The 21150-nt window shown below is 55.3% G+C and overlaps 1 protein-coding gene and 1 long non-coding RNA gene across 3 annotated transcripts in view; one reads left to right on the forward strand and one right to left on the reverse strand.

Moving 5' to 3' along the window:
* Positions 1-21150, reverse strand: part of H6PD (hexose-6-phosphate dehydrogenase/glucose 1-dehydrogenase) — a 26830-nt gene continuing 5680 nt past the window's right edge. For both annotated transcript variants that reach the window (XM_019746745.2, XM_019746744.2), the window contains exons 2-5: positions 17397-18033; positions 16091-16208; positions 5180-5449; positions 1-4007 (exon numbers count right to left, since the gene is read on the reverse strand). In XM_019746745.2, coding sequence (XP_019602304.2) covers positions 2644-4007; positions 5180-5449; positions 16091-16208; positions 17397-18014 — 2370 coding nt within the window. In that variant the 5' untranslated portion in view covers positions 18015-18033 and the 3' untranslated portion in view covers positions 1-2643. The remainder of the gene's footprint in view (positions 4008-5179; positions 5450-16090; positions 16209-17396; positions 18034-21150) is intronic.
* Positions 12439-15315, forward strand: LOC141572053 (uncharacterized). Its single transcript, XR_012497081.1, has 3 exons — positions 12439-12837; positions 13355-13633; positions 15243-15315. It is a non-coding gene; the product is annotated as an uncharacterized LOC141572053 (long non-coding RNA).

The raw sequence follows: 21150 nt of genomic DNA on the forward strand, positions 1-21150 counted from the left end.
TCTCAGAGCAGAAATGCCTTTATGAAACTTGTGCTTGAGACAGATTTCTGCACGACTCATGATGTACAGTGTGTTTCTTGCTGTGGATCGTGGTCCAGAAAGTTTGGAAACCACCAGCCTAGGTGGCGGGGTTCTGAGACTCTCTCCTTCCTGGCCCAGGGCAAGGAGAGAAACGGGAAGAGGGAGTGGGTAGAAGCAGGAATGCTGACAATGTCTCCCAGCGGACTTTTCTGGCATGGTGTTAAGACAGCACTTGATTCTGGAAAGGAAACCTTTGGCATTTTTTTGCCCTGACCCCTACCCCCATGCGCACTCTCCACGGATAAGGGGTGCATTTTGAGGCAAGGCACGCCTCTAAGAACAGGACATCCTAGGCTCAGGCCCACAGTGACTCACTATTATTCAGAAATGGTGACATCAGGAGCCAGTTTACCCTTTATCCTGGAATGGACTCAGGCATGTTGAGGTCCCTTTCTCTCTGGTGTTGCAACCACAGAGGAAGAGTTTCCCAAAGAACAGCTGGGGGAGTGCTCGGGCCAAGGGCTCAGGGAGGCGCAATACGAAAATGCAAATACAGCGAGGGGAATTCCTCAGCAGTCCAACCGCAGGACGGCAGGTATGGTGCGAGAGCGCCCCCACGTGGCCAGCGGTGGCACCCGAATTGCAACCACCTGTGTCCACTCACGAGCGCCAGCCCACCAGCATCTCTAAAGCAAAAAAGTTAAAGCGCTGACCCCAGAAAGGGAGGGGACACCCGGACCTGGTGCGGGGATTCTGTTCTGCCAAGGTCAACTCTCTCTGTACAAAGAGAGGTGTCCTATCTGGACCCAATCATTGGAGGCCAGGGGAAGGCGAATTTTAACCAGTGCCTTTCACATGGAGAGCCCCTGGCTCGGGCACCCATTTCAATACACGCATATCAAATGAAAGCAAGCGTTCCCTTAAATCCGTAGCCTTGAAGGAAGTGTAAACAAGCAACAGCAGAGAAATCGATTCCGTGACGCGCCTCACCGAGGAAAGCCTTTGGTGTGACATCAACCTTGATTATCTGCCTGATAAAACTTATCTGCTCCACACACAGTGTGACTATGAGAGGCGGGTGCAGTCACGCAGAAAAATCCCTCTTATTCCTTTAGAGTCATAGCTCGGGGGCAGGCCCATGTGGGAAGGTGAAATAAAAATTAAATGTGTCCTGAGAATTTTGAGTGTGGGAAGCATTTCCGAGCCCTCCCCCGCCCTTAGGGACTTCAGAAAAACAGGGACTGCTGGGCCCACGTGTCTCAGGAGCAGAGCGCCCACCCTGTTCTCAAGGAAAAGCTATGATTTGTGACCCAAGGCTTCAGCAATGCATTCATTAGTGGTGAAGTGAGAGGTGGCAGGAGGGACCAGCAGGCAGGAGGTCGGCAGGCTGGGTGCCGCTGAGAGGCAGTGTGAGAAGGGCGGGTGCAGCCTGCCCCCCGCCCCCCGGCAGTGTGACTTGGCCAAGTCCCTGAGAAGGTCGTGCACAGCCACTGCTGTCTGGGAGCTGCGGCCAGCCCACAGAGGAGGCCTGGCTGCCCTTTTGGTCAGGTCAGAGCATCTGGATGGTCTAGGTCACTCGGCCTCACGTGTCTCCCCCCAAATGAGTTGTGCCATCAGAGAAAGATGTGACTGGATCTTTCCCAGCAAAATGAGAGGGGATACTGAGAGTGGAAACACCCACCGGGAAGTCCCCTGAGATGGAAAGGACCCTCTTAAATGAGGGATCCCTGGAATGGCCTGATCATTGGTGCCCAGCATGTTTCTCGGAGGGTGTTGGCCAGAGAAACACATGGGCGGGTGGGGACAGGGGCCCTCCCTGAGGAGCTGGGGGAACCAGCGCCCCCCATTCAGAGAAGTTCATCTGCTGGGGAAGCCACTCCAAACAGTCACAAGATTTCTGGAACCGTTGTCACATCCTAGTATGTGTTTCTGTGTTACTGTCATCCTTTGTCTGTCTGTAAATGAAGAGTCTGATGGACGCCAAAGAACAGAGAGGGGATGGGAAGACCTCCTCCAGAGGCGGGACTGAGAACAAAACAGAGACAGAGCACGTGGAGACGGCCACACTGGATGTCAGAGGCTTGAGAAGGGGAAACGGAGCAGGGCTCCACCTGCCCGAGCGCTTGGGCAGTTCTGTGCACCTGGCTCTGCAACGGGCCTGCACCTGCTCGGAGGGCTGCCAGCACTCTCTTCCCTCTACATCCCTGCTCTTCTCCACAGGAACCCGTTCAAGGATCACCTCCGCCAGGACACCTCCCTGATTAACTTGGCCCACTGCATTCCTTCTTCTGAAGTGGGGAGCTTCCTACTTTGCCGCCCTACTTTGCGCTGGATGAAGTTAATGTGTAACCATTGCAGTTCTTTTCTTCAGATGGGTATTTCTCTCCTGACTTGGATTTGAAGCTTCTCACGAGCAGAGACTCCGTTTCATTCTTGTTTCTGTGTCTGCCCACCACAATTAGATGGGGACCGTCAAAGGGCTTGGAATGGGGTGTCTCGGGGGGCTGCCCGATGCATCGGATTCCAGAGAGTCAGGGCGCCAGGGCAGGTGGCAGGACTAAGAGAGAAGGGGACAGGACAGGTGAAAGACAGCACGGGGGTGAGCAGACGGCAAAGGCCGCATCAGCCCAGAAAGGCCTCGTAGTCCATGTACCAAACCAGCTGGCCAGACGCAGGCAGGACGCCCGAAATGGGCCACTTCTTCGGCTCATGGCCCACGCGGCTCACCAGCATGGTGATCTCACGCTTCAACCTGCCCATGACCAGGACGGCCACCTTCCTGGCCCGGTTGATGAGGGGCAGGCTGAGGCTCATGCGCTGGTGTGGCCGGGAGGGGCTCTCGGTCAGCACCACCAGCTGCTCTCCATCCAGGCCAGTGGGCGACTGTGGGAAGAGGGAGGCCGTGTGCCCGTCAGTGCCCATGCCCAGCAGCACCATGTCGAAGCTGCCATTGGTCACGAGGGCCGAGATCTCGTCGGCGTAGGCCCGGGCGCCCTGGTCCTCCTCAGCGCAGAGCCGCTGGTGCAGGTGCACGGGCATGGGGTGGACATTGTAGTAGGGGACCCTCACGTGCTGCAGCAGGTGAGTCTGCAGGCCCTGGAAGTTTGACTCGGGGTCCCAGAGTGGGACGCAGCGCTCATCCACCAGCCACAGGTGTGTGTGGGCCCAGGGGAAGCCATAGTGCCCCATGGCCAGCTGCTGGAACAGGACGATGGGGCTTGAGCCGCCCGAGAGTGCCAGGTGGAACTGGCCGAAGCGCCGCACTGCCCGCACAGCTGTGGCCTCAATGTCACTGGCCAGCTTAGCGATCAGCTCCTCGGGCCATGCTGACACCAGTGGGCTCTCTCGGTACATGGCCGTAAGAACCTGAAAGTCACTGGGCATCGGAGAAGAGCCTGGCCCTGGCACCAGCTGCTCCGGCTGCCGCTGGGAAAAGGCTAACTGGCTGCCACTGAACTCGAAGTCCAACAGGTGCCCATTCTCAGCTCCTCCCGGGTAGAGGCGTGGGACCTCGTGGGCTAGGCTGTCCAGCAAGGGGGTCCAGAAGACCCAGGAGGCCAGCAAGTTCTCTGTGGTGATGAAAGAGTCCTTTCGGCCGTGGAAGATGTGAGAAATAAGGATGGAGTAGGCGTCCTGCTCCCTCACGGGGCAGTAGGCATAGTAATCAGACAAAGGGCGGCCGAAAAGGCGGAGCCCGGGCCGGCCCTCCAGCTCCTTCCAGCTCTGGGAGGGCAGGGAGGGCCGGAACAGGTTCCGGCTGACCAGCACGGCAGGGCTGCCCAGCTCGCCATGGCCGATGTAGAACACCACCTGCTGTGGCAGGCACTGGCTCTGGTCCGCGACCCAGTGCTTCTCGCTCTGGGCACAATACGCCCGGTTCTTGAACAAGATCCGGACGTAGCCCACTCGCTCATCCAAGGCTTTGCCGGACATCAGGATGAAAGGAACTCCCTCCCAGCGAAGGTTGTCCATGTGAACGAGGATGCCTGAGGTGACAGGGGGACAGCGGAGGTGACGCTCCAGCACAGATAACCAGGGACTTTTCGGCCCACTCGCCCTCCCCTTCCCACCTCCTGCCAGCCAGCCCTTCTCCTCTCCAAGCCCCTGCTCTGGGCCTCCCACTGCCGTGGAACAGCCCTGAACTTGCTACCCTCACCCTCACCTTTCACCCCTTCCGTCACCTTCTCTCCCAGCAGTGCTGGAAAGGCGGCTCCGGGGCCACCTCAGACACCCACCTCTCTTGGGAGTCACACTCTCCTGAAGACGGAGAACTGGGTCTCCAACCTAGAGCCTCCTTGAGAAGTTTCCTGGAGGGAGTGAGGCTGGGAGAGCCTGACTGCTGGGGGCCGAGGGCATTCAGGACGCACCTGAAGCAAGGCCAGCGGGGCGGGGGTGTGCAGGTAAGGAGGCCTGTGGGGGCGGCGTGGGGGTGGTAAGAGCCAGAGGCTGAGTGCACTCCTGACTCGAACTCCAAGCCTGATTTCCCCACCTACTGTCTCTGCTGGTCTCAGGCACATTCCTTCCCCTTTAAACGGGGACAATAACCATCCCTGCCTCATGGGTGTATGTGTGTGTGTGTGTGTGTGTGTGTGTGTGTGTGTGTGTGTGGCGCGTGTGTGTGTGTGTACTAAATGAGATGCTCTATATAAAGTGCCTGGCACATGGTAGGTACCCCATCAATAGCTGCTGTTCTTGTGGGGTTATTATCCGCAGTCTGAGAGAGCCAGCCCTCTCCCGGAAGCTCCGAGCCTGTGCAGCTGTCCAGAGGATGGCTCTGGGGGGCCCCTGCTGGGGGCGCCTCGGGCTGCGGCAGGTGTGCAGCCACACTGCGCGGGAGCTGGACGGAAGCTCCACGAGGGAGGGAGCCAGGTGTGAGCCCAGCTTGGCGAGCCCTGGAAGGGTATGTGGACGTGGACCAACATGAGACCACCACAGGGCTGTCCTTCGCCCAGAGGGAGCCAGCAGGTAACCTGCTGCTCTAAGCTGGCGGAAGGCCAGACAGGCAGGGGAATGACAGTCTCACTTGCCACCGAGTGCCCTTGTGAAAATCCCACATCCAGTCCCTTGTAACCCAGACCAAAGGGCGTCTGGGCGTGGACAGCTGCTTCCAGCCGGGGGTGGGGGGCAGCCCGCAGCCCATGCCGGCCCCAGAGCCCACCTGCGAAGGTCGGCGTCAGGCTGTGGAAGCTGGGCGGCTTGTGCAGCTCCCTGCGCACCTGCTCGCTGTATGCCTGGTACTGGCCCACGACGGCACTGCCCTTCCGGAGGCCCCGCAGCGCCTGGAAGGCCTGCAGCTTGTGCTGTAAGACAGCCTCCGAGCTGCTGACGTTGTATGGCAGCTCCATGGCCACCAGGCTCAGGATCTCGGTCAGGTGGTTCTGGAGGACGTCGCGAATGACGCCATACTCCTCATAGAAGCTGGTGCGACCTGAGCGGGAGGAGGAGATGGGGGAGAGGCCATAAAGAACAGGCAGCGCATCCGGCTTCCCCGAGGTGCCAAGACCCCCAGCCCGCACCTCTGGTCCTGCATCGTCAGTGCCCAGTCCAGAGAGCCGACAACAATGACTTATGCAGAGCAAGCCTCGACGACCGAAGGAAGGAGGGCGTCTCTGAGCCACCTCCCCTCAATGAGAACCACTTAGGAGAGAATGTCCCACACCGTGGGCTGCTCCGGGAGTTGTGTGGGGGAAGGCTCTAGTTCCAGCAAAGGCCCAGGTGCACTTCCAGGCGTCTGCCCGGCCTCTGGCCCTGCCCCTCCCTGGGCCTCGGCCAGCGGGTTCGGTGCTGCAAGAGGCGGCAGCCTCGTGGTGACGGCCTGAGCCCTGGGCTCTGACGGCGGCTCACTAGTATGTGACTTATGAGTCCCTGTTGCTACATCCTGCCATTAAACAGGGCTGACAGCTGCCACCCATTACCTAGTGCACACATGTGCCAGGCAAAGTGCAGGCACCAAGGACGCCAACAGGCTCTTGCCCTCGGCTTTACCAAGAGGGAAGGTGAGAGGGAGAAAATAGTAAGTCAATGAAGAAATTATAGACACAGCTTGTGATGGAGCATAATAGGACCGCCCCTCTGAGACCTGAAGAGTCAGCCCTACAAAAAGCCAGGGAGGGAGCATCTTGGAAGCAAAAGCCCTGCAGCGGGACAAAGCTTGGCTGCTAATGGACTACAAGAAGATGAGCTGGGGGAGCAGACAGGACGGCAGGACCTGCAGCCCCAGGTAAAGGCGCTGAACTTGTTTCTATGTTCAGGAGAAGCCACGGGAGGGTTTCAAGCAGCAAAGGACAAGATCTGATGTATATTCAGCTTAGATACCTGGTTGGCTGTGGGAGAAGGGCTGCAGAAGCGAGAAGACCAAGGAGGGGCTATCCTGGCAGTAAGGGAGCTGGAAGGAGTAGACGGTTCATTCTGCGGCCAGAACTGACTGGACTCACCGACGGACGAGCAAAAGGAAGACCCAAAAGTAACTAACTCCTAGAATCAGGCCCTAAGCAAACAGCAGGCGGAGGTGGCATTTGCAGAGATGGGGAGACGGGAAGGAACAGTCTGATGGCGGGGAAACCAGGAGGTCTGTTTTAGGTGTGTTTGAGCTTAAGACATTCAGGAGACGTCCAGTTGGCAGGTGGACAGGGCAAATGTAAAACAGAGTAACAGAGAGAACACTGAGCACAGAGCCCGGCGTGACACCCGAGGCTCACTGCGGCCAGGCACGGTGCTGAGACATTGCACGTGCCCCTCCTGCCTCCTGTCACACTCACAGACGCTGCACGGCAGCCACCATGATTATCCCTGCTCTGCGCGACAGAGAAGTGTCAGAGGCTCAGGGCCAGGAGGGCAGAGTCAGGAGCTGGTTACCCACACACTACGCTCTGCTCCCTCCTCAGGAGCTCAGTGTGAGCTCGGACTATCAGTGACTCGAATATGTAGAGCCCAACCATCTTAAAGCTTAGGGTTCAAACAACAAGACCTCACATGACATGGCTCATATTCCGCTGACTTGCCAACACCCAGGCGCACTCAGGGCCCGACATCGTGACAGCAGGAGCAGTCACTGGCCAACGGCTCCGCGTGCATTATTTGTGACACGGATGGGTTCTTGGGCCCAGCAGCTCCACTTGTCCTGCAAGTCTCAGCTTCCAGGGGATTTTACTGACCTCTGGCCTCCCCTCTGGGCGCTGTCCTCTGCCAGCCCCTCAGACTCAGTCAGTGCCTCGTGTCCCTTCCCCGCTAGGCCTGAAACACCCTCAGAGCAGGGACTGCTCTCCTATCTGCTGCATTCCTATCACCTGGTGGCGTGCCACAGTCAAACCACGCACCACCGGACCGCACAGAAAAGGAATATACATACATGATCATGGGTCCACGGCAAAAACATGTCGAGAGAAGCAGGATTCCTTTGATAAAATAAAAATTTTGAAAATATGATATAAAACGACCAGAGAAAAACCAGAACTTCAACAAATGAAAAATATCATTGGCAACTAGAAATGCAGTGGATGGGTTTTACATATTAGTAACAGTGGAGTCAGTTATCAGAGGCTGTATCTGAAACTATTATCTTGAATGTGGATAAAGGGACACACACAGTATGACTGCACACAGTATGACTCCCCTTCAAAATTCCACAATGTATTGTTAGGGGATCAGACACACATGGAAACAACAGAGAGAAGCAAGGCAATAACCTACCCACTAGTGAAGGAGAGGACGCGGGATCGAATTTGGGGGGGTCTGTGCTATTTATTACATCATAGTGCTGTATACCTTACGTATACTTTGTAAGTACTCTTCTTTACTAGCAAATATTTAGTTCAGACACACAAGAAGAAGTGGCCCTCGTTCAGACTGTTTGGCCCAGCATACTCCTTTACAGCGGCCACCCTGGGTCCTCGGCGCCAGTCCCAGGCCGCCTGCCCTGTCCAGGCTCCCAGGACTCTCGCAGGCCAGCCAGAGGGCAAGCGGGACTGGGCCGAGGCCGACGGAACAACCTGACGGTAGCACGAGCGTTGTGGGCAAAGAAATAAAGCCAGGAGCCTGCTCACAGGAAGGCACCCTCATCCTCGGGGGTAGAAGTCTGACTCTTGTTCTCAGCCAGAGTTTAGCATCCCTGGCCAGAGCGCAAACCTGAGAGTGCACAGTTCAGCCCAAGGGTCCAGCCTGAATGCTCAAAGTGCCCCCCATTGAGAAAACAATGGACAACCTCCCCTAGCCCTAAAGGGTTCTGGTTTTCAAAATACTTACAATATTGCTGAGGAGACATCAAGACAACGATAATAATGATAACGATGGATGTGTATCAGTCCACTTCCTCCTCACAATAGCAGTATATAAGGCGGTCCTCCTGTTAACCCCATTTTACAATATAAGGCAACTCAGGTTCAGAGAAGTTAGGTAACTTGCCCAAGGTCACACAGCTGGTTATGGTTTGAACTCAGGCAGTTGGCTCCAGAGGCTGCGATGTGTATCACCAAAATACCTTCCCTTTCACTTCCTACCACTCCTATTAAAACAGCCACAATATCATACTCGGTGTGGCACTGAGTGGCATGAGTACCAGAGGCTTTCAGAAATGGAGGACAAGGATCAAAGAAGCTGAGCTGGGCTCTGGAAGGATGGGACTAGGTCAGAGGTCAGGGGCCCCAATGGCTAAAGGGCAGTTAAACACCTCAGCTGGAGTCCGGTGGTGCCTCACAGAAGTAGGGGCCCAGGTGACTCAATCTTCCAGTTTTGGGGGAGAACATAAAAATTTGGAATCGCCACAAGTGTGAAAAAAAAAAATTTGGAATCATTACATGTAATCTCATGATTTTTAAATGCGCACAAATAATTCAGATCTTTAAAAATGGAGTGTCTCAAAGAAATGTATGTGTGAGCTGACGGCCCTGTGGCTACATCCTAGTTGGGGTGAATAGTGCGAGCCAGAGGGCAGACACCCCAACACACAGTCCCGATGACAATGCCTGGCCTGGCAGAAGCGGCCAGTTTGTGATTCTGAAGCGCAGACATCGAGGACAGATGGGCAAGGCCTTGGAAACGAGACTGAGGAGTCTGAGTTGCTATCGGAAGTCCTTGACCTCAACCAGCTACACAGCGTCACCACAGGACCCAGCAATTCCACTCCTGCGTACACCCGAGAGAAACAAAGACACATGTCCACACAAAACCGTGTACTGGATGCTCCTAGCAGCATTACGCACGCACGATAGCCACAAAATAGTCACAAACCAACTGTGCCTCAGCTGATGAATGTAAACAAAACGTGGCCTCTCCATCGAGGAGAACATTACTTGGCAACAAAAAGAAATGAAGTAGTGACACCTGCTACAACGTGGATGGAACTTGGAAACATGCTAAGTGAAATCAGCCAGTACAAAATCGGATGATTCCACTGATACGAAATGTCCGGAAGAGGCAAATCCATAGAGGCAGAAAGCAGATTAGTGGTTGCCAGGGGCGCGGGGGTGGAGGTGGGGGTGGGGGGATGGCAGAATTAGCGGATGGCAGCTAAGGGGCACAGGGCTCCTTCTGTGGGGAGGCAAATGTTCTAAATTGATTGTTGTGATGGCTGCACAACTCTGTGTACTAAAACCCATGGAATTGTACATTTTAAATGGGTGAATTGTGTGATATGTGAATTATGTCTCAAACTGTTTGTTTAAAAAAGTGTTAGAGCAGGGAAGTGGAAACACGACAGGGGTGCTGTGGGAAGAGCAGGCTGTGTACGATCCGTAAGATGGATTGTCAGAGAGGGGGCTGGTGGTAATGAGACCAACCAGGAAGCATTTGCTATACGCAAAGGCAGTAACAAGGGCCAGATCACACAGAGCAACAGTGAAACGCATTCAGTGGATGAGTAAAAACTGCGTGGTGATGGGCTGGACGGGTGAAAGGCAGCTCAGAGTCGTGACCTGGAGTGTGGTCTCCGGAGCCAGGCTGCCTGGGTACCTGCTCTGTCATCCCTCAGCCTTGTGACCCTGGGCAAGCGACTCTATCCTCCATATAGAAGAGGAATTGTCACAATGCCTCCCTGTACGGCTGCTGTGTGGATCAAGGAGTTGACACATACATGGGGCTTGGGACAGTGCCTGCCATACAGGACGCACTGATCAATATTGGCTCTTTTTATTATTACAGGGGCTACCACCCTGACAACTCAGAGAGCAGTCACCATTTAGAGATAAAGAAGTTAGAAAAAGTAGTTGGTATTTCATGAGAAAAATGCAATGATGGTTTTAGTTCTAAATCTGCTGAGTCTGAAGTGGTGATGTGACATCCAGGGAAAATATCTAAAAGGTGGCTGGAAGGATAAGAGGGGGCTTGGAAAGGTGATGAATGCTGGAGATAAACTGGATTTCATCAGGTCAAAAATGCCAGCAATGGTGAAAGAATCGCTATTATTACCACTAAGAAAGAAACGTGCTGCCAATTCAACTATGTCACCCCATCAATGGGAAACCCAACTTCAGAGATGCTCAAATATGAAAAAAATACGTCTCAGAATCAATGAATCACAGGAGAGGTAAGAGTATAAAGGGAAGAGTCAGAGCTTTGAGGACAGATGAAGTTTTGATGGCGAGAACACAGCCGAGTTCTTAAAAGCCTTGTTATCTGCTTACTATTCATTGGTTCAGCTAATCCCTAAGTGGCCCTTTTCCTATTTTTATCCTCTCTCAATCCGTGGAGAGAATGCATTGCACAGGTTTACTACCCGCTGTGTAAAAGAGAGTTTCCTTTATTCCTTAATTTCAAGCTTCACGGGGTATGCTGAGGTTAGCACGGCTCACAGACGGGTGGCCTTTGATCCCGTCCTGGCTAGCGCTGTCTTCTAGAGTTCACGTGCAATGACCAGAACCACAGCTTGGCACACCTCACGGCGGGGGTGGGGGGTGGGGGGCGTGCAGCTAAGCACAGAGCACAGAGATAGGAAGCCAGGGGGGCTAGCCCTCCTGACGAGACCAACAGGCTGTTGATTTTCTAGTTACCAATTATCACGGACTGACTTGTTTCTGAAAATGATCTGTATTGACCGCCTAGCAACCTTTTCTCAGTTGAAAGTTGAGGGTAAAAAGGCATCGATGTAGGAAGGAGACTAGGAAAAAGCACAGCCAGGATGGACAACGGAAAGGAAAGCCCCCATGTACACGGCTTCCATCCTGCTCAAATCCAGAGCTCATCCAAGATCACACTCAGGCGAGACCCACCGCTCTGTCCCTCAGCCGTGCTGCCCCTCAAAAACTCATGGGGTTTTTTGCCTTCTTTCCCATGGAAAGCAAGAGAAGTCTGACGAGATGCAGTAACAGCTGTAAAGTAGTCTTTACCCTTTGGCTGGTAATTCCACATCAGAAGTATACTTAAAGGGAAAAAATGTAATACTCATAAATATTCTACAATTAGATAGTGGTTGCACAACTTTGTGAATATATTAAAAACTACTGAGTTGTACACTTTAAAAGGGTGAACTCTATGGTATGTGAATTACATCTTAATTTTTGTAAAGCTCACAAAGTACTACTTAAAATAGCAAAAACTGGAAACAACCAAAACGCCTAATAATAGAACAATTCACATTCTGTGGTACAAACAGAATTGAACAGAACTAGAGAGCTCCTAAAAGGTCTATGCTATGCGGACTGTCACTACATGAACATTTAAATACATATGTAGAGAAAGAGAACGGTCAGTGAAAAATGGACAAAAGAGTATAAGAGACCAACTTGAACTCTTTAGCAGTAGACCAGCGCAAGTCACATATAAGTCATGTGAAGCCCAGAGACTGAGACCACGCCACTGCCTGTCCTTCCCAACTTGGAAGGAGACCAGCATTTCTGTTTGTAAAATATTTCCATGTACATGATCGGATTTAATCCTCAAGACAACCCCGAGAGAGGTAACGGGGGGTTATCATCATTATGTACTAGAGACGGTGCTGAAGGTGGCAGCCTTCAGAACTGGGACCACAAACCCCTCCACAGTGAGGGAGACCTGAGTTTTCTCTGTAAAAATAGGGACTTGAAACAAAACAAAACAAAACCAAAAGCCAGCTGTGATCCGTACCAATACCTTCTGGGAGCACTAAAAATAAAACAGGGAGAGTTGCTCGGCTGGCCGGCCGGCGTGCTGGTCAGGAAGCCTGGCGACAGCCCTGCGGGCCAGGAGGGGGGGGCTGCCCTGCTGAGTGAGCTCTCAGCCCACCCTGGCACCGCGGGCGGGCAGGCAGGACAGCTGGTGTGTACTGGGAGGGCCCTGCTGCCGTGGCCCCTTGGTGAGAGGCACTGAACTGTTACCCAACCCTCAGGAGGGAAGGTGCAGCCCACTCCTTTCCCCTCAGTCCGAACAGGGACCCGCCCAAGTGGGGCCTTAGTCCCTGACTGACACAGCCCTCCTTTTTGCAGAGCCTTTCCCGGTGGCCATGATAAGGGTCAGCAGGGGTCACCTCCACACAGAAGCTAAGTGGCCCAGCCAAGGTCACTCCGTGTGTGGCCCATGGTGCCGTTTCAGGAAACCCCAGGCTGAGTACCCAGGTTGCTGTGACTCTCAGGGGCTCACTGGATAAGGACTCCCTACAAGGGCACCCCAGATGAGACTGAGAGGGAGCTGGGTACTGGGGGGCTGGTGGAAGGACTGTTTCTTCTCTCTCTCTCTCTCTCTCTCTCTCTCTCTCGCTCGCTCGCTCGCTCTCGCTCTCTCGTCTATGCAGCAGCCTTGACTCTGCAGCAAACTCCTCTGGGCCAGAGGCTGCGGCAGAAAAGGAGAAAAAACCATTCACGCGGCCGTGGAGGGAGGGAGCTGGGGAAGCTGGCCTCCACCCATGTGGATGTCAGTGAGTGGGGGTGGGGGACATCCAAACGACCTTGCAGCTCACAAGTCCCTTTCCCAGGGCCTGCAGCATCTTGGACCAGGAAAGCTGTTTCCCATGCCTGGCTTGCAGCCCCTCCCGTTCCAGCACTCAAGGTGGCAGTCTAGGCTGCCTCCAGGGACGGGGTCACTCTAGTGCCTCCCAGCAAAGGAATCAGCCAGGGGCTGCAGCACTAGCAGGAGGACAGGAAGCGAGCAGGACCAGACCGCCTGGGCCTGGAGTACGGGTGGGGGGAGGGAGCGGGCAGGTCACACTTTGCCCTTCAGCACAGTCAGGATGCTGGGCTCTGAATCCTGCCTCGGAACCCTCCTGGCCAGGCTCAGTCCCACCGCAGCAGGCCCTGTGACCCCAGCAGGATGGCAGTCTTTTTTCCAGCCTGCTTCCCATGCCCATCCCCGGGAGAAGGCGGCTGGCACAGGGCTGGCTGGCCATGGTGGGGTGGCTGCAGGGGCCACAGCTCCTGTCCTCTCTCTCCAGCCTGAACTAGAGTCTACAGAAGTCCCTCCTGAGGGCGGCACTCCAAAGCAGGACCCGGGGGACAGCAAGGATCAGTGCTTGGGCCAGCAGAGCTGCACCGGGCCCCTTCCCTGGAAAGCGAAGAATGCTTGTCCTTCAGGACCCCAGGCCAGAGGCACACAGAACCCGCTCTGTTGCCAAAGGGTTCGTGCCCAAGGCCCCCGTTGCTGCAGGGATGAGCCCAGTAGCAGGAAATCACCCCGTTATACACTGTTCTGCGCCTGAATATGCAAGTGGCAGGTAAACAGGCCAGCCAGGGAGACCCAACCCCAGGACAGCTACAGTCCTGCTGGCCACCTCTGACAGGGACAGTGGTCTGAACCAGCGCCCTCTGACCACAGCTTACTGGCTGCAAGCCCCTCGGGGCTAGTGGGCCCCTGGCTACCTGCCCTGCCCTGCCCTGCCCTGCCCTGCGTCTCTCTCTGCCTTCGGGCTGAAGACACAGCGAACACCTGAGCAAAGCCGCATTGTGCCGGGCCTGGCAGGAGTGACACCCTCCCCTCAGAACCCCCACTCTGCACATAGCTGGGCCTGTGCTTTGCTCCTTGAAGGCAGCCACGGTGCCCTCCGCTAGGTCTTCAGCTGTTCAAACCCGAGACGCCCCCTGCCCCAGGGTTGCCTTGACAAGCAGACCTGCCCAAGCCCCTGCCTATCTTTCTGCCTCGCCTTCTGTTTTCCTTTCTCCAAAATCTAAAGGTACCCTTGCTGCACTTAGGGATCCTGCAAAGAGACCCACAAGTGACACCAGATACCGAGAAGGAAATGGGGCGGGGAGGGTTGGAAGAAGTAAGAGGCAGTGGTACCAACTGGTACCTCCAGACATCATGGCTCTTCCCCACCCCAGGGTGGGCACAGGAAAGAGCTGCCAGCAACGGGGGGGGGGAGGGGTCCCTGTGTCCTGGCCCTGCTGGTGACTGGCCAGGTCCAGGCAGAGCGGGGTGCTGGCTCCCACAGCAGGCGTGGCAGCAGCGGCAGCGTCCACTCCACCCCTCACGCTCTCAGCACCAGGTCTGAAGCTCATCTCTGCAAGTGACGCGAGGGTGAGGCCCAGCACTCACTCCCACCAGGACACCAGACACACGTAGGCACCAGGAGGCCACCTGCGGCCTGAGCCCTTGCTGAGGGCAGCAGGGGACGTCTGGAGGGCTGGGGCGCGTCCCGAGAGCCCCAAAGGCTCACTGCAGTGGGGAGAGGACAGGGGTTCCAGGCAGGAGCCAGTTCATCTCAAGGACAGCAGTGCCCTCCGATGCCGTGGTGCCCGCGCATCACGCCCCCCTTCCCTGCCCTGCCGCCATGGCACCATCTGCCGGAAGCATTCACTTTGGTGCTTGTCCCCTGCATTTTCTCCCCAATGAATCTGTGGGGTGTCAGGGGACAGAGGCGGGGTCTCATACCTCTCTGTGTCACCACAGAGCTTCTAGCACTGAATTCACATCCCAAGAGGAAGGGAGAGAAAGCTGGAGAGAGAGTAACCAAGGGGAAGAGAAAGAAGAGAGAAGGCCACGAGAAAGGCAGAGCTTCTGGTCCCCCAGCCAGGCCGGAAGGGTCCCACTGCCACCCCCGCCCCCCACACACACACTCGGGGTAGGTGGGGCCTCGGGCCCTCCTGCCCCCACTGCAGAAACAGTCACAGGGACAAGCTGCATGTCGGGTCCAGAGCCTGGTGCTGGAGCCAAACCGCCTGCCCCAGGACCTGGTCCCAGCACTTCCTGCCGTGTGACCTTGGGCACGTCACCAAACCTCATCTGTCAGAGGAGGCTAATAATAGCATCCACCTCATTAGGCTACGAGGGGGTGGGAGGGAGGGTTCATGATACAGAAAGAATTAGTGTTTATTGTTTTGTTTTAGAACTGATGCTTTGATGCTTTGAACGTATACAGTGGATGCTCAAAAGACCTGATGAAATCACAGGATGCCAGAGCTCAAGGAGCCTTGGCTGTTGTCACCTATACAACTTGCCCATCTCACAGATGTGGGAAGTGACGTGCTGAGGTCACCTGGTGAAGGCGGCGACAGGCCCAACACTCAGGACTCCTGACTCCCAAGTCCATACCGCGCGTGCACAGGTATTTACACAGCACTGCCGAGGCGCGTGCCACGAGCCAGAGCAGAGATGGCCTGTATCCTGCCGTCACAGGGAGGAGACGAGGGAAAGCCTGAGGGCAGTGAGGGGGGCCCGGGGGGCACTGAGTGTCGGGATCTTGTCCAGACGCCCCGCAGAGGCTCCCCAAGGAAGTGACAGCTGAGCTGGGGACTAAGAACAGGGGGATCAGAAGGTGCGGAGGTGACTAGAAGCTTTCCCGGCAGAGGGTGCGCTTATGAAAGTCCGAGTCTGAGCAGCCCCGGGCGGCCTGCCGGGCTCCACCACACTCACGTAAAACTCAAGGTAACTACTAGTGCTGACGGCTTCCCAGTTGTTTCAGCGTCTGAGCCAAGCTGACGTAACTAGACCGCACACTGCCCCATGGCAGCCATGCCATTCAGGCGGCACCCATGCCCTGCAGGCACCCTGGGATTAGCACAGCCCAGAGCTGGCACAGAGCAGGCCCTGGAGGGAGACCACACATGAGCAAAGGCATCCGTCCGTTCCTCTGAGAAGCACTGGCAGGGGCACCGGGTGGTCCCCCCGCCCCCCACCGCCTCAGCAGACACAGGGCAGGGGGAGGTCCAGGAGGTGGAGCTGGCCATTCACACACCTTCTGCGTCCACAGTCTCTTTCATGACGATCTCCACCCGCTCCACGTGGTGCCGGTTCCAGAGGCCATCCAAAGCCTTGCGGTTCTGGTCTCGGAAAGGCAGGATCTGGGCCACGGCCTGGCAGGGAAGGACACTGGTTGTGCTGCAGGCTCTTCTCGGACACAGGAGTCCTGACTCCAAGGAAGGGCCCCAAACCCTGCTATTCCCTGCTCAGAGAAGACGCTCGGAGGCAATAGCTCCCGGCCGGCCGGGGTGAAGCCCAACCAGGACTCAAAACTTTTAAGGGACCCCACAGGGTCACCAGCTCCTTATTTTACTTTTAAGGGACTCACAGTGTCACTAGCTTTTTATTTTGCTTTTAAGGAACCCCACAGGGTCATCAGCTTTTTATTTTGCCAAGAAAGAAAATATTTAAGATTATCTATCTTCTATTACCATCGACTTTTAATAAATGAAACATATTGTTAATATCAAAAATGGTGCCAAGAAAACCTTCAAACTGAAAACACTGTGTTTTGTTTTTGTTTTCCCATAAACAAGTGAAAACCTCACCAGGACGGGCACTGGTCCGAGGACCACCCTTGGGAACACAGCAGCTCAAAGCAGGGCTGGATGGAGAGTAATGCCCAGGCGGCTACGAGGTGCCAGCCCAGGGCCCTGGGCTTGCCAGCCGGTCAGCACCAAAGCGCGCAGGTGCACTCTCTGCTGGCGTTTCTGGGGTGAGAGTTGCTAAAGGGGCCCCGAGGGCACAGGGCACTGGCCGGCTGCTATGCATCCCCCAAGCAGCAGCTCCAAGCAGGGCCCAAGCCCCGCCACAGGGCCAGGATGACAAGTACAGAGTTTGGGTCCCTACTCAGTTTTAAGATCTTATTACCAGCCTTCTGGTTCAAAACAGAACTCAAGGAGAAGAAGACAATGGAAACAAAGGCAGATGGGTGTGGATCAGGTGGTGAACTCTAACCCCCACAGCAGACCCCGCTGGGAGCCAGGTCCAGGCACCCGTGTTGGAGGCCACCTCCGGAGAGGATACTGGGCACCGTGGACAGTTCAGAGCCAGCCCCTGGCTGGGAAACAGAGAGGATGGACACACAGAAGAGCAAGCGGCTGGACACGTGGACAGGGCCACACGGTCCTGCCCTTGCTGCTCACCGCTCACCTTCTGCCCACCTTTAAAACGACCGAGGGAGTTCATATTTCACATGCCCTCAGGCCTAATTCCACAACGAGTGGTGTGGGCCTACCCACCGGGTCCACCTGTGCCCAGCTCACTCCGACCCTGGAGTGAGGCTCCAAGCTGAAGCTCACCTGCTTGCCCAGGTAGTGGTCCACCCGGTACATCTCCTCCTCTTGGAAAAAGCTCCCAAGCTCTGTGGCCAGCTGCTGGGCTGAGAGGTAGTCGTGGCCAAAGGGTTTCTCCAGGACGACCCGCAGCCAGGCGCCTGGGCCTGGACGGCAGCTGCTGTTGATGCTGCGGGCGATGTCCGCATACGCGAAGGGCGGCACCGAGAAGTAGAACACGCGGCCGGCCTCCCGGAGGCCCTCCTTCTGGACCAGGGCCTCGATGTCCTTGCTCAGAGCCAGATAGTCCTCAGTGGTCTTCAGCTGACGGTACTGGCTCAGCCGCTGGAACTGGGCCTTGAGCTCAGCACAGCGCCCAGGTGCCACATCCTTGGGGCAGGAGAGGGACTCCAAGATCTTGGCTAGGAGCTCTTGGCCCTGCTTGGTGGTCGTCAGAGCAGCCCCATGGAAGCTAAAGCTGTGGCCCTTCCCCGCCTCATCCAGGTACAGCTGGAACAGCCCCTGCCATAAGTACTTTTTGGCCAGGTCCCCAGTTGCTCCCAGCAGGATTATGGAGACATGTCCCTGGGGCTCCTGGGCCTGCAGGCAGCCCAGAAGGGCCATGCACATCGCCACTGTGAGCATCTTCCAAAAGCCTGGGTGCCTGGGAAAGAGACAAGGAACAAGGAAGGCTCAGACATGGCTCAGGTGGCTGTCACATGGGGGTAAACACATTTCTGGGCTATCAAACATTTCCTGCCTGGCAAGAAACAGCCACGTGTTTCTCAGGAAAATGTTATAGTCCCACAGCTTCCTCCTCCCTCCTCGGCAGCTTGCTTCTGTGCCAAGAAGCCAGTGGGCAGAGAGCCTGCTCTGCGAACAGGGGCTAGGCCTGGAGGACGCTAGGCCACTTGCTAGAGGTGGACCGTAGTGCTGCATGGGAAGATGGCACAAGCCGTGAAGGAGGCCTGCAGGGCCGCCGTGGGATGGGAGCTGTCTCCTTTCTGACCAAGGTCAGTCTCACCCGAGCACAGGCTGCCTGGACCATCAGAGCAGCTCAGGGATGGTCAGGGGCCCTTCAACAGCAGCTGGAACTGTGAGAAGATGTGATCGCCTCTCTCACGTCCCTCATTGCATCTCCCATGTGCAGGGGGCCCCAAGCACAAAACGATTACTAATAACTGCTACAGCACAGTGATTAAAAACAGCCTCTGAAACCAACTGACTGAGTTTGAATCCCAGCTCACCCCATTGCCTTGGACAATTATCTAATCTCTGTTTCCTCACCTGAAATGGGGGTAATAGTGGCACCTACATCATAGGGTTGTTGTAAGGACAACATACGTTAATATTTATAATATGCTCAGGACAGGGCCTACCACCCAGTAAGCACTACGTCAGTGGCAGCTATTACTATGGGCTGTTAATCAGAGCAGCAAACTCTGAGTGTGCGCACACGCCAAACACTGATTTTAGGCCACGTGTGCGTCAGCTCTCGCTGAATGCGGACAAGAACCCTGAGAAGAACCAGTGGGGTGGCTTCCATTGCAGTCACCCTTCTGCAGACAGAGGAGCGGAGGCTAAGGCAGGTGACGGGCCCAGCGTGAGAGAGGAGGGGAGCTGGCCAGGCACCACGCTGCAGGCACCAGGCTCCCTGGCTCCCGGGCGGACCGCACAGGACTGCGCTGCAGCCTCCCCCAGGTGGGCCGAACACCGTCGCCGGCTTTCAGCCTAATTTGAAGCAGCTGACGTGCCTGAGAGGCTTCAGGCTTGCACAAATGCACCAGAGGATTTGCTTTCTCTGGCCTCCTGTTCTGACCAAGGTTGTAGATGTGCTCAGTTCCTACTCCACAGCTCTCCAGTTCTCCCATTTCCCACCAAGGCCAGTGCTCGGCGGGAAAGGCAGAGGAAGGGAGGGGAAAAGTAACTGGTCAGCAACGTGGCTCTCAGAAATAGATGGGGGAATGGGGCCCAGCCTGGGGCGTGGGAATGAAGAAGGAAGTAAGATTCCTGATTAGCATCTATTATATGGCAGGCATTCTACCAGAAAAAGGATTAACAAACTCCTCAACAATGAGGCTGTAATCTGGTTACGTTGATAGGGAAACTGGGGTTTAAAGAAATAGCAGGAACTTACAAAGGCCCTGCAGACCTGGCCCGCTTATATTCCCACAGCCCCATCTCATCCCCTATATTGAGGAACCACATCTGCCTCCTGACTCTGGCACTTTTCCCTTTGCCTCATCCTCGTATCTCTGGAGAACCATCCCCAAGATGACACCAGTTAGCAGCCAAACCAAGAGGATCTAACAACAGCGTTTGCACCAGAATCTACAGGACACCAGACACTTCCCTTCCTGGAGCCTTAACTGCATGATCAAAGGACCACTTGAGTGGCCGCCCAGCCTCCTCATCCACTTGTCTTTATCTGCAGAGGGGCCACAGGAGCATTCTACCTTCTCCTGCTTTCCAATCCCTGTCCCTGGCCCTTCAAGCATTTCTTTCTCAATTGGCAATCGCCCGTCTGAAGGGAAGGAAAAGCTGCAAGGTCAGTGCAGGAGAGAGGTAGTGAGAAATCTAAAGCCCAGAGAACAGCCTGGAGAAGGAGTAGGCGCCAGCTGGCAAGTGGCAGTTCAGAGGTCCTGATCGGATAGTGGCAGCCAGGGCCTGGACGTGCCTGGTACAGGAGGGGAGCTCAGGAACCTCAGACTACCTGGACGGGCAGGTAAGGGAGCCCCAAGGGCCAGAAGACTGCAGAAAGCTGTGGCGGATGGGTGCCTCACCAGACCCAACTCCCAGCCCTCTATTGAATCCTATTTTGACTTCAGTCTTGCTGCGGGCTCCCCGACGAGCCCTGTTCTGAGTTCCCAGCTCCCAGGCTGGCCTCCCTTATCTCTTGCTTATGTCCCCAGCACTCCTTTAAACAAGCAGAGCAGACATAGCAGTTACTGCAACATGGTTGCTTACTCTGAGGTTGCTAACAGACCAGGGAAAAATTCTTTCCTCAACAGTGTGTTTTATTACCATGTTTTTTGAACCGTAACAGTGTTTCTAAAACTTTAACGTGCATCTGAATTGCTTGAGGATCTTTTTTAAAAGGCACGTTCTGTTGCAGAGGGTCTGGGGAGAGGCCTGAGGAGCTGTCGGCTAGAATACTGAGTGTAGAGCAACGGCTCTCATCTGAGGGGGCATCAGACTCAAAACGCATGCACCTGCCTCCCTCCACCAGGGCAATGAACTTCTGATTCTGCAGGTCCACAGGCAGTCCAAACACAGGCATTTCCAAACAGCCTCAAATGGTTTAGAGTTGCCCATCCCCCTACAAAACCTGGTTGCTAACTACTGAGAGCCTAATAAGAATAACACTTACTGTTTACCAATTAGTGTGTAGATGATTTAAATGCATTGTCTCGATCTTTCCTCAAAACCGTCTTGTGAAGGAGGTTCTGCGATGATACCCACTTTACAGATGAGAAAACTCAGCTGTCCAGTCACAAAACCTGAGCCTCAGTCACTGTGTAACCAGAAGGTGGCATTTGGGTCAGAGGACCTGGGCTCAAGGCCACCTCTTCACTGCATGACCTAATTAAGTCACCTCGTCAGTTTGGGTCCATGTTTCCTCATCTAAAAACAGGGAAACCAGATGGTTCCAACACATCCCAAAGCCTCTCTCCCACTGAGAGGCTTTGCATTTGAAGGTTTTTCTGAAGCACTTTCTCCTGCCTCCACGCCTGCTCTGAGTGGAATGGGCTGCGAAATAAATCTGCTAAAATTACATAGT

The sequence above is a fragment of the Rhinolophus sinicus genome, linkage group LG06, assembly GCF_036562045.2.
Source record: "Rhinolophus sinicus isolate RSC01 linkage group LG06, ASM3656204v1, whole genome shotgun sequence".
In the NCBI taxonomy this organism is placed as follows: Eukaryota; Metazoa; Chordata; class Mammalia; order Chiroptera; family Rhinolophidae; genus Rhinolophus; species Rhinolophus sinicus.